At 37.9% G+C, this 12586-nt stretch overlaps 1 protein-coding gene across 4 annotated transcripts; it reads right to left on the bottom strand.

The window, feature by feature from the left end:
- Positions 1-1420: 1420 nt before the first annotated feature.
- LOC116847357 lies at positions 1421-12483 on the bottom strand. Of its 4 annotated transcripts, none has more exons than XM_032822285.1 (5): positions 12136-12483; positions 6434-7056; positions 4231-4397; positions 3439-3622; positions 1421-3250 (listed from the first exon to the last, which is right to left on the bottom strand). In XM_032822285.1, the coding sequence occupies exons 1-5, from the start codon at positions 12170-12172 to the stop codon at positions 3059-3061; spliced, it is 1203 nt and encodes a 400-aa protein (XP_032678176.1). In that variant the 5' UTR covers positions 12173-12483; the 3' UTR covers positions 1421-3058. The 4 variants fall into 4 exon arrangements, with proteins under 4 accessions (XP_032678176.1, XP_032678178.1, XP_032678177.1 ...); XM_032822287.1 differs by lacking the exon at positions 12136-12483 and adding an exon at positions 11805-12120; XM_032822286.1 differs by lacking the exon at positions 12136-12483 and adding an exon at positions 9722-11790.
- Between the last annotated feature and the right edge of the window lie 103 nt (positions 12484-12586).

Genomic DNA, 12586 nt, shown 5'->3' with positions numbered 1-12586 from the left:
TTTGCAATATTACTTTAGCAATATTGCAGTAATATTTAAAAAAATATTACGAATATATTTTATTTATTTACTAGTTATTTTTGTTACTTGTATTTCAAATTCAGTAATGTTTTACATCAATAATACTTATAGAATAGTACTTAGAATAGCACTCGTTAGTGGCAATCATTAATTTGTCTTATTGCATATTTTTTATACTTCTTATACCGTTTTTTCGGAGAAAATACTTTCTTTAGATTTAATATTCGTACTTGTTTAATTTTGTGTTTTTTTTTTTTTATTTCATTAAAATATATTTTTAAACGAAATATCATTTTTTTAAATGATGAAAATAAAACTTGTATTTCGTTCAAGGAAACCATGTCATTTGATGAAACAACACTATCGTTTTAAATAATATTTTTTAAAAATTTCTCTCAAAATTTAGTAATTCGATTTGTTTAATTTGGATTTTCTTGGATTTAATTTTTTTTTTTGTTGGATTAATCATTATAACATTTTGTTAAAAATGTAAAAGTAATTATCACTGGTTCACTACATTACATCGCATATCGAATGTTGCATTGTTTCAATATCTATCAACAAATTATCCAATAAACAACAAGTAAAAATTATATAACCATTATTTGGTGTTTGCTAGATATGTTATAATATACTGTGAACAATAAAAGGATACATTTGTTTGCTTTTTCACGTAGAATAAAATGCCGTAATAAAAAATATGTATTTCTATTTAAAAAAGCAAAGTTGACCTTGTCCTGACCTTGGCGACATCATCTTAGGTCAAATAACTACTGTCATTAAATACGACTTTTTAAGCCTTACAACTTTTATTCGAAACATTTTTCTCTAAAATGCTCCCCCGCCGAGTTATCTTGCCGTTCCGGTACTTTTTCTATACCCTGTATATATATATGTGTGTGTGTGTGTGTGTGTGTGTATTACTGGAGACGGCTATGCTGAGTTGTGACGTTAGAAGCGAGAAATGATACAGATGCACAAAATTCTTATATGCCATTTCTAAGTAACATTTCTTTTCGTAAAAAAAAATTTTTACAAGAAGACACTTCAGATTACTTGAGCATATTTGTAAAATGTTCTGAAAACTATACCTTTGTAAAATGTTCTGAAAACTATACCTTTTTCTCTTGATAATAAATTAATATCTATAAAATAAACGTGGCAAAATCGTGAGAAAAGGATTAAAGAGGAAGACTGCTTGCCACATTCGTTTTATTGATTGTCAAAAAAAAGCATAGTTTTTGAAGTATGCTCAAACGATCTGGTGTTCTTTCATACAAATATCGTTTTATTAATGACACGTAAGAATTTAGGATATGCGTTTTTTTCGGCTCTAACATTATCATTTAGGAGTTCCGCAACGAGTATTCAGGATCCTCAACAGTATCTAACATAAAAGCGTGTTTTCACTGTGTTTATTGCGAAAGAAGTTTGCAATCTACTTATCTATTTCTTAGGTGTATGGAGTACGGTACATATGCTATGCATCTTGTGCCGTAATACAATACAAATTCGAGTTTAGATTACAATTCATATGTTATGTAACGACGTTGCTTTGACACGAATAAATATAGATGCTACAAAATACGGATAATTCGTAGGACCTTTATGTCCTCGCCGTGATGAACTTGATTTATGACGTCAGAAGCGAGAAAATACAATTGTTATTAAAAATTCATGTGGAATACGTAGGAATAAAAAGATATGTTCACAAAATGATACTTGCAATCGATCGAACAGATGTGTAAAATAGTTCGAACATAATCCTTTAGTTCGGACAATCAATAATCGTGAAATTAACGTGGCAGAACTATGAGAAAAGTTAAAAAGGATGCATGTCACATTAATTTTCCGATTATTGATTGTTAAAAAAATGTTAGGACTGTCTTACACAGTTTCTTGATTTATTGTAAATGTCATTTTATGAATAAATTTTTATTTCTTACGTATTTCGCAGGAATGCGGAGAGAGAATGTTTCTCCTCGTTTCTGTCATTAATTAATAGTCATTAAATAGTCCTAAGGCGAGTAGCCAGAAATATTAATGATAAAATTGAATCAAAATTCACAATAGAAGTTCACTCAATGTATTTAATTACAGTCCGTATTGTTGTATCGTATCATATCTTCTAGTCTATAAATTAAAATCGTAATTTATACTAATAGAAAACAGATGTTAGCTGTAATATATGTGTTATGCGAAAATATATACTGATCTAGCATTTATATTTCAATAGCACCTAAAATATAATTGTAACTTGCAATGTGCATTTTTAATTTTTAATAATAAAGGGATTAAGAAAACCGATAATTAAGGTTTGTATACTTCTTAAAACAAACGAAAGTAGATTTAAAAGATATGCAGTCTGTCCAACGTATATCATTTTACATAGAGTTCGTTACACACATTTGCATATTTGTATATTACTTGCGTTTTTCTTAAGATATGCTTCTCTTTACACTAAACCTCATAATTCATTAATCATCCTCTGAGATTTGCTGTATGTAAATAACATCTCTTCCCCGTGCTCTCGTCTTCTATGTTTCATAATCATAGGCAGATAAATGTAATAGCGTATAATAACCAGTAATTAAAAAATACTGAAGATTTTATAATGTTATTGCACACAGAAGATGAAATGAGGTCTTATTAACTGTAAATTAAGCTTGCACAAATATCGTACTATTCACACATACGATGCGTATTCGACAAAGTATGTATCGTGAATTCCAATAAATGTACACAATAATCTGTACTTATATTCTCTAGAAATATTTTATACACACTTGTCAATACTACTAATATATACGATATTTTCTGAAATAAATTCACGCACGTTTCTTACGAAACAAAACGAAAAAAATACCTCCTAATATGCGTTTCATAAATTTGACATTTTTATTATCTTAACAGAAGAAAAGAAAAAGAACAGCACTTCCGTCGTCTACGTTTGTTAAGGCATAAAAATTAATTACTCTCACTTATCTCTCTCCAGTAAATCTAAATTTAAAATTTAATTCTCGGTGTTAAACATTCCTTAAAAGCTAAACCGGTCGTTAAGGGTTCGCCCGGTAATACCCAAGTTTCCCGATAGGCTGTACATGACTTCGCTGAAGGTGCGATCGTCGACCTCTCCGCTGGAATCCGACGCAGCAGTGTTGTGCGTACGCGAACGAGATCGCGATCTAGATCGCGAACGTGCCCGGCCAAATAATGGTGATCGGCCAACCTGGAATTTTAATTTAACATTGGACACATTTGTGGAATAGCTGATGAATACCTTAACAAAAACATGAGAAAGAAATGAGAGAGAAGAGAGGAGAGAGAGAGGGAGGGAGGGAGAGAGAGAGAGAGAGGGGGGAGAGAGAGAGAGAGAGAGAGAGAGAGAGAGAGAGAGAGAGAGAATATGTGTAATACCATGTTTAATCCTTGTGTGGTTTGTCTATATGGTGATCGTCCTCTAGGTATTTGTCGTGGACTACCGATGGTCGCGGTGTGCCGATTCTGTGCGAGAGTGAGCGGCCGTTGACGCGCAGTAGGTGCATACTCACTTCCTAGCGTGCACATGAAGTTGACGTTTGGACTGGGAGTCAGCAAGGAACTGTAACATTACGATAATTAATATGATAATAAAGGAGTCCCCTAAGGGTTTTCTAAGCTACTGAAAGTTAATTTTTTTTAACGGAAACATCACGACATCCATAGATGTCTCAAAAATACAAGCAATAAAAAAGCAGAACGTTTTGCAGACTAAATTTCGAGCAGCCAAATGGATAATATTATTTTCTTCAATCAATTTCAACTTTACATATTAACAGATTAACTTTACATATTAACAGATGTTTACTTCAGGTTTTAGTTCCAAAGATGTAGAGTTGAATTTAAAAAATTGCCAATAATGATCTTCCTCGACATTTTTAATAAGAAAAAATTGTCTCTAAATTACTTAGAAAAATTCTAAATAAAATTAAAGGTCTGAGAAAACCTGTATATTTCATATGCAGATAATATAGAGTATAATAATATTAATGAATAATAATTTATTAATAAAATGTATTATTATAGACCCTAAAGTAGCCGCCTATAACTAATAATATTATATATTAATATATTAAATTAGAAATTCACGTTACATCAATTTTAAAATTGATTAATAGGATATATTAAAGATAATGTGTAAGTGTATATGGCATATAAATTAAAATTTACTTCATCCTCTGTATTTTTTGCTCATACTGTGCGCGTCTTTGTGCACGTGCGATTTGATCGGATCGCAGTCCACCGGTGGTAAAGCGACGTTGCGACGTTAATATTTGCTGCCTGCGTTCCAGAATCCTCGGTTGCATTGAGAGTAAAGCTTTCCCGGTCTGTGCCATCTGTGTTAAAGAAATTCGCATGTATATCATCAATATCTCACCATTATATTTCAACATCATTTTCTCTGCTTTATGAAACAGATGATCTGATTATTCACAGTTCAACTTTATGCTTAAGATCCTAAAATTCTGAAGCTACATGTCTAATAAAGTAGCTCTTGGAGCATTTGAAAATTGACTAAAAATTAACTAAAAAGCAAAATCAACTAAATTGTTAAGACAAAAATACTAGATATCAAGAATCTCAGATATATAATCAATGAAGAAATAAAAAAGCCAATAAGAGCAAACACAGGATGTTCTTAGTGAAACCTACTCTAAAGTTACTAAGGTTTTCTTTAATTCTCGATTTTAATTTTATTGCAATGATTGATTAGATTTCGCTAATAACATCCTGTATTAACTCTCATCGGTTACTCCTTCATTGATTGTACGATCTTAAGGGGACTGGACTTATAACGTATTCACTTTTCCATTTCGAGTGAAGATATTTACTAGGTGATTTAAGCCTGTATTAATGGTGTTTCAGCTAAAGAATTTAATATAGGCGAGACTTATCTTGAGATGTGATACAATTCAATAGATAGAACTTGAGAGTCAATTTGATATTACATCATATCTGTGATTACAGCTCCAACGAGAAAGTCGAAATCTGTTTATCTATGATATATGAGTCCTTGAGTTTAATTTCGCACAGTTTAATAATCGATTTCTAAAATCCTCTAAGTATGTATCAATATTCTTTCATAAATGGTCATAAATTTTCTTTAGTTAAAAAATCAGTTAAGAAATCAGTTGAGAAATCTTGAAAAATTGTATATTATTTAAATATACACAAGTCCCGGGAGGTGAATTAAGAAGAGATTTTAATTAAAAATAAAGTAGTGAGTATAAATTACACAACTTTTTGTTATAAATATACATAATAAAAAATTTAATTATATAAACTTATATATTTTGTACATTCAAAGTTTTATAATTCAATCTAATTGATTGAATTTATTCTATAGTTTGACGTACAAATTGGATGAAAGATTACGATATTTTTGACAAATTGCCATCTGTTCTCTATTTTCTATAATATTTTTATAATTTAGCATACATTCTATTAAATATTTTTTTCCAAACAATGCATGATTTTTCTTTTTTTGGCTGATATTTTAACTGGCCAAATGTCAAATTAACTTTCAAGATACTATTGAACTGTATCACGTCTCAAGACAACTTTCAGCTGAACAATTCAACTGAAATATCTCGCAACAAATTTCAAGTTACGACTATTAATACTTAAAATGTATGAGTAAAAAAATTACTCGAATTCAAGTAGTTCTACTTTTCACGTGAAAGAGTGCGACCAAGTGCTAATGACTTATTTTATTCAGAAAAAAGTTTTGAATCCAAATTGATCTTATTTCATGGTTTTTTGTGTGCTGATTACAAAAATATACAAGTCCCAAGATAAAAGGATATATCATTCCAGAGAAAATGGCTCGTTTAAAACTGCACCTCACTAGATAGCATTATTTATTTTCACAAATAAGAAGTGAAGCTATGACAATTTACAAGGACAAAATCATCTTCAGTGAGTTGCAGCAATAGTTCCAGATTCCGTGGAGAAGGAGTGACTGAATTGTATCTCAAAAGCGTTCGATGGATTTAGTGAAATTCTCAAGCAGTTGGCACGGCCAAATTGTACTGTTAGCTCGTTGATTACACTTTAAGGTCATCAGTAAGATTAAACGGGAGTTATCAAGAAATAAATTACATTGCAAGTTAACGTTTTTATTAAAATAAATGGCTCCATTTAAAAACGCAATTTTAAATGAGCCATTTTCTCTGTAACGTCACGTCAGTCTACCTTAGAACTTGCATATTCGCAATCAACGTGCCAAAAACTACAAAACAAAGATCATTTGGATTCAAAACTTCTTCCTGAACAAAGTGGGCCGAACTTTGGCCGCACACTTTCGCTCCAAGAAATGAACAGAACATAAGATCGGATTACAAATATACCACCGTTAGGATTTCGGACTCACTCTGAGTTGATTTTGCAAGCTCAGTCTCTGATTCTGTCGTTGCAACAGCAGCTGCTTCGCCCGTTTCACACGGTTGCGATAGGCTATCTGAGCGGGACTCTGGTAGCCCAGCCGATTGTGCACGCAGGTCGGGTCGCGCAGATTCGGGAGGCTACTGGTTCTCTTCAGCAACGGGTTGTTGTTCTTATTGTTGGTGAAGAAGCCGCCTTGGTTGAATGTGAGGTTCGTGCGGCTCCTGCTGCGTGTCAGGCCGAATCTGTTGGCGCCTCTGCTGCGACGCGCATTGAACGCAGCACCGCCGCCGCCGCCGCCGCCTCTGGTGTTGGTGGTCTTCTGATTCAAGCTCAGGTTGCTCCGCGATCTCACGAGGTTCTTCTTGTAGCGGTTCTTCGCGAAGCTGCCGCCAGCACCGCGCACGTTACTGTTGCTCGCGCCGCGCAGCCAAGTCTGTTGCTTCTTCGCGGTGGTCCCGACGTTGCGCTTGACTCTCGCGCTTCCTCTACCTCGGAAGCCAGCTCGGCCGCGCGCACCGTTACCGCGGTTGCGCTTTGCGCCGCCGGCCTTCCCGTTGAGCGCCCCGGCCTTTTTCTTTTTCTCCTTTTTCTCCATCTTTATGATCTCATCTTAAAAGGAAGAAAACGCGCATTGTTTAATGAGAGTGTACGGCACGCCGTGAACGCGCGGCATGCGGTGTTCGGTGGTGGGTGATCTAATCTCTGCAAAACTTTAACTCGATATATTTAAAGACACCGTGTCTTTTCCGACACGACTTCCGAAGCGATTCCCGAACGGGTGGTAGTGCGACTTCCCGAAACACGAACATATATATGTATATTTGCGTTATCGTACGAAATTATACGTCATCACGTCGTAGTCTAGGCCGACTTGAGAAATATCATTGCGTCCGTGATTACGTCGCGCTCCCAACGACGTTTTGCCTATACGAAGATTCTCTTTTAAGCGATACATCGGGTGCGATCCTCTCATGGACGTATCCTCTTATTTTGAGAGTGCATCTTTCGACTCGTTGCTGTGACGAGAACTAATGAGGCACACTTACCACGAAACTAATAATTGGATAATCGTTTGTAAGATCGGATTATCAAAATTCTATGTCCGGACATAGAGCTTTAATTGGTGACAAAAAGCACCATTGAAATGATATTAAATAACATGAAAGTAAAATGTTAAAAGAACATTGAGATAATATATATGAGATTTAATATAATTTTTAAATAATTTTGAATTTATGTTATAATTAACCCTCCGCGTAAAATTGTTTTGGACATATAGTATAATCTGGATCGGGCAACTTTGAATAACCATAATTTCGTTGAAAAACGATATTTTTGGGCATATTTATATTCCACAGAAAATATAGTAAAGCCTCAAAATTACAGGATAGAGCAGCGCGATAAAATCAAAGAACATCTGAGATTTCTTCACGAAACATTGACGTTGCAAAATTTTAGTATTTATTAACTTTTTGTAAGCTACCTTATGACGGTATTTTAAAAATATCAATTTGTTCATCAATCTTGTACTCTCATATTTTTGTCGATAACTGTGCCAAATGGCTTTTATGAGGTCTTCTTTTAATATATGTAAAAACTTCAACTAGAACTTGCCATTTTTTTAGCGAAAACGAAAAATTTTTAATTTATTATTGATAAATGCAAAAATTAATATCTACACGTTTGATACATGATAGAAAATTATGTGGCGCACTATCTTGAATCGGACTTGAATTTCTAAAAGAAACTTCAGGTGCGTATTGTTATTTCAAAGTATAACTAACGGTCGTACTTTTATGTATTCTAGAAACTCTAAAGTTTTCTTTTTTTCAGGTAGCTGTTGCGCGCGTTTCTCACTTACTGGGGTTTTTACAAAAGTTGACGAGCGATCGAATATTCGTTCGAGTCTCACAGTCCCAAAATTGTAGTTACGTTCGGTATTGTAAATTTGAGATACAAGCTGGCAAATGGCGAACTTAATCACCGCCGAGTAAAACGAACATAAAGATAAATTCCAAACAATTCTGAGTTATCACTCATTATACCTTTAACCTCTTAAAGAAAGTTGTAAATTTGAAGATTATAATTGGATTAAAGATAGAGATTCATAGAAAGAATATCTTTTTCAGATGAATATATGATTAATAATTAAAATTATTAAATTCAATTTAATTAATTAAATAACAGAACAAAGATACGACAAATTGCTGGCGTCTAACGGTGAATGAAGATATTATTAAAAAGCGAATGAAGATATTATTTTCTTTTTAAATAACTTAGATTCGTAAAATATATAGAAAGTAAATGCAGTCTATTCCTTCTTGTTTGCATTTACCAGCTGCATTAATATCCTTTTTTCCTCTTTTTTACATTAAATCTCAATTACACTTCTTTCTTTTTAGGTTCCGAAAGTAAACATTAGTTCAGCATAGAAAAATGCATGCATGATAGCATATGAGCGTTTCTAAATGCAGCCATACGTAAGTAAGTTATGTGGAGATAGACAACTTAAATTTTCGCGGGCAAATAAACATGGTCTGGAAGCTCGGCCTCTGAATCCGGAACAGATCAAAGAGCTCGATTTGCTCTGAAAATGTAAATAACGAATGCAGATGTGATGATATGGAACAGATAGGTGTAAACTGGCGGCTGATTTTCGAGGTAAAAAAAAGTAATCTGTCGTCTTCGATTTACAATACCCAACGCAGCTAATACGTGTGTACGCGGAAGATTAAATTTACATTCTTGAATTCATATAATAATTTTAAATTAAATAATTCCGAATATTTCAATAATTTGACAAGATAAAAAAAAATATTTTAATAACACTAAAAAATAATATTAAGTAAAGAAAGTATAATAGAAAACAATTGGAATAAAACAATTATGGATAATGCAAATGAATAATTGAAAAGACATATACATGAGGTATTTAACAAGAAATAATTAAGACTGAAAGAACGTCTCTGACGAATCGGGAAGCAAGAAATTTAGAATGAAATTAAACGAATATCCGTCTTCGCGATTTCGATTGGTAGAAATACTTTCAGAGGATAGTGGCTAACGGACTTAATGTGCAATGATCTCTGCGGTCGCATCCCGGGCCTCCGGCGTTCACTGATCTGCTCCTCACGTCCGACAACAATCACATTGACAATCATCACTTCGAGGTAGTGCGCGACCGCGGCTTATTCGCCACTCTGCTCCTCGCACGGCAAAACCGTCACGCTGTCTCTCTCTCTCTCTCTCTCTCTCTCTCTTTCTCTCACTGTACCCTGATAGAGTCGAGCCGCATCTTCGTCGCAATTAAATCGCCGCCATCTTCTCTCCGTACGTTATTACTGTTTACTTCCTCCAGCGTCGTCGCGCTTCAGAGACCTCCGAAGAAACGCGCGTGCACCCTTGCCATTGGCATCGCCACCCGCAAGAGGTATACTCCTCCCTCGGGAATATCCGTAGGAATGTCGGCGCGCGACACCACCTTGTTTCCCATCCGAATGCTACATCGCGATCAGCCTGCACGCCGGTGGTACTTCTGGGTCTAAGCTTTTTGTCTAACCTCGCTCAGCGAGCATCCCGTGCGGGTTGTTCGGAGAATTCGTCCTGAGCCCTATACTTGCTCGGCTCCAGGAGACGAGATTGAATTCGCACCCGGCCCGGATCTACTTCGGTTATTCGAAATCATCCCTGCGCATCAGCCGGCATCCACATCGAGGAGCTTTCGCTCGCCAAGGACTCGCTCAGCGGTGACACGAGAAGCGTAATCCAGCTATTACACATCGAGCTGGCAGCAGTCGACGGACAAGGTCAAGCTGTGCTGTCCCCTTTTCCCGTATTTGGTGCAGCGCGCCGTCGTCCGCTCGCTCCGGGCGGGAAGAGCGTCATCGCCATCGCGGTGCAACGTCGCGGATAAAAATACAGGCCGTGGCGAGCGATTATGTAAACACCGCTCGTCTCCCACATGCAACGCCGAGACAGAAAGAGAGAGAAAGAGAGAGAAAAAGAGGGAGAACGCGAGGTGATTCTCGTGAGGGAGGAAGGCGCGGCCTTCCCGACTTTCCTCTCCTCTCCTCTTCTCTCTCCTCGGCGTCCCGGGCGACTTTCTCGCGAGCTCATCGTCGGGGGATCCTATTTCGCAACGCGACGACGTGTCATTCCGCTGCCCCTCCTCTCTCTCTCTCTCTCTCTCTCTCTTGCTCTCTCTCTGTGCGTGTATGTGTGTCACGGGGAAACCAGCTGAGTGTACTCAAAGACGGAACGAGAGAGCACGCGTGGGAACCAACTGACCCTCCTTCTCAATCTCGTTGACTCAGCAGTGCGCGAAATTCAACTGTCCCTTTTCTATTTCGTTGACCTGGTTGCGTGAAAACCAACCCGACTCTGCTCTACTTCGCGAACCTGGTCGTGCTGAAAGTTGCCGCAATTTCCCGGCTTGCTCCTGCGACATTTCTCCTAATCACGTCCGTAAGCTATTTAGGAGAACGGCTACATCCTTTGATCGAATTTTCCCACCGATTCCTGTTACTTGAGGAGCTGAACTTGAAATGGTTCTCGTGTTCGAACCGCGGGACTCCCGTCAGTCGTCTTCGCTCGAAACCTCGCTGAACTTCATTTTTGCTGAACGAAGGAAAAGAGATGGCGCAATGGCGCGAGACGCGACTGTCTACGGTGGACGAAAAACTTCCGTCTGGCTCCTCCGTGCTTTTGCCGAATTTCCTGAAGACATGATCCTACACACTCTTATAGAGGATTCACTAGACCCTGTTAGAGACTTCTTCCTTGCTGAACGAAGCGGAAGAAGGCGATCTCACGAATGCGAGAAGTTCCCCCGTGATCCTCCCGGCTTTCCCGTCGACATCGTCTTAGGCGCTCTCATCATTTTTAAATGCCGCTATCCTGCCGAGAACTACGCGAGCGTGATTCCGGTTAATTAAAAGCGAATCTAAGTGGCCGCAGAGGACTCTTCCGTGGCTCCTCGTGGATTGAACTTCGCCGTTGCCTTTTCCCGTGAGCGAGAATTAATCGGGAATGAATCGTCGTGGTCGCGATTATTCGTGAAGAACGACGAGCAGTTCCTGCCTTATCGTGCTCTACTCGAATTTCCTTTTCTTCCTGGTTCCCCCCTCTTTCTCTCTCTTTCTCGAGTAAGTCCAACACGAACGTAATGTAGTCGTAGGTAACGCAACACAGCACAATTAGAAATAATTACAAGTTAACGGGCAATGGCGTGTGAAGCGAAGTTCGGCCGAAGCAGTTTTCACCCCCTCTCCTTTCCTTTCTCGCCTCTTTCCTTTTTTTTCCTAATGACGTTAGAAATATCTCCTTCTCTCACGTACACACTTACTCACACAACGTACCGATCGATCGCGCTCGAATCGCAGGAAAGGGTTATGTCGCCATAGTCGTTCGGCATGATGCTCTTTTCTCGTGTAGTGTCTGCCTCTGGTTGCCTACGAAGGGGAACGACGGCAAACCCTCGTGCGGATAGATTACGAATGCAAACGAAAACGAATGCGAACACTACGCGTGCACGCACGAACGCAGGCACAAATGTGCAGGTAGCGCGCACGCCATTTTGTCGTCGGTCGTATCAATAAGGGGACAATGTGCGGGCCGTACGCTCGATGCCCGGGGCTTTCTCTTACTGGCAAAGCTGTTAGACTGTTGGGAAGGACACTGGCCACTTACCGAGCGACATGTTCACTTTTGCATCAATCTCAGCCATTTTTGCGGTCTTTATCTCGCTCTGTTTTTCTGTTTTCTCTCTGACTATATTTCTTTCTCTCTTTCTCTCTCTCTCTCTCTCTCTCTCTCTCGTTGCTTCGATCTATTATTGTCGTGGATGTCTCACGTGTCGCATGAAATGCGTATCGTGTGGATTTAATTCGAGACTTCTTGTTTTCAAGTTAAGATGAGCCTGTTTCACGTCCTAAATACACACGCGCGAAGTCGCGACGAACTGAACAAGCGAAATACGCCGAAAGAATACAGACACATCTAACAACACAGACTGTCAAGGATAAACTGATGCAACGATGGACGGCTGCTGTTTTCGAGTTCCGAGTCTCCGCTACGAGGCGCTAGTGAGTTTCACTAAAAGTAGAGGTCGGCACTGGTCAGTACTCGCAGTAAAGGCCGT

This window comes from Odontomachus brunneus, unplaced genomic scaffold (genome assembly GCF_010583005.1).
Source record: "Odontomachus brunneus isolate Ranch 3 - 2012 unplaced genomic scaffold, Obru_v1 Obru_scaffold_077, whole genome shotgun sequence".
NCBI lineage: Eukaryota > Metazoa > Arthropoda > Insecta > Hymenoptera > Formicidae > Odontomachus > Odontomachus brunneus.
Note: the sequence above shows the minus strand (reverse complement) of the source record. Positions and strands in the feature narration are given on the sequence as shown.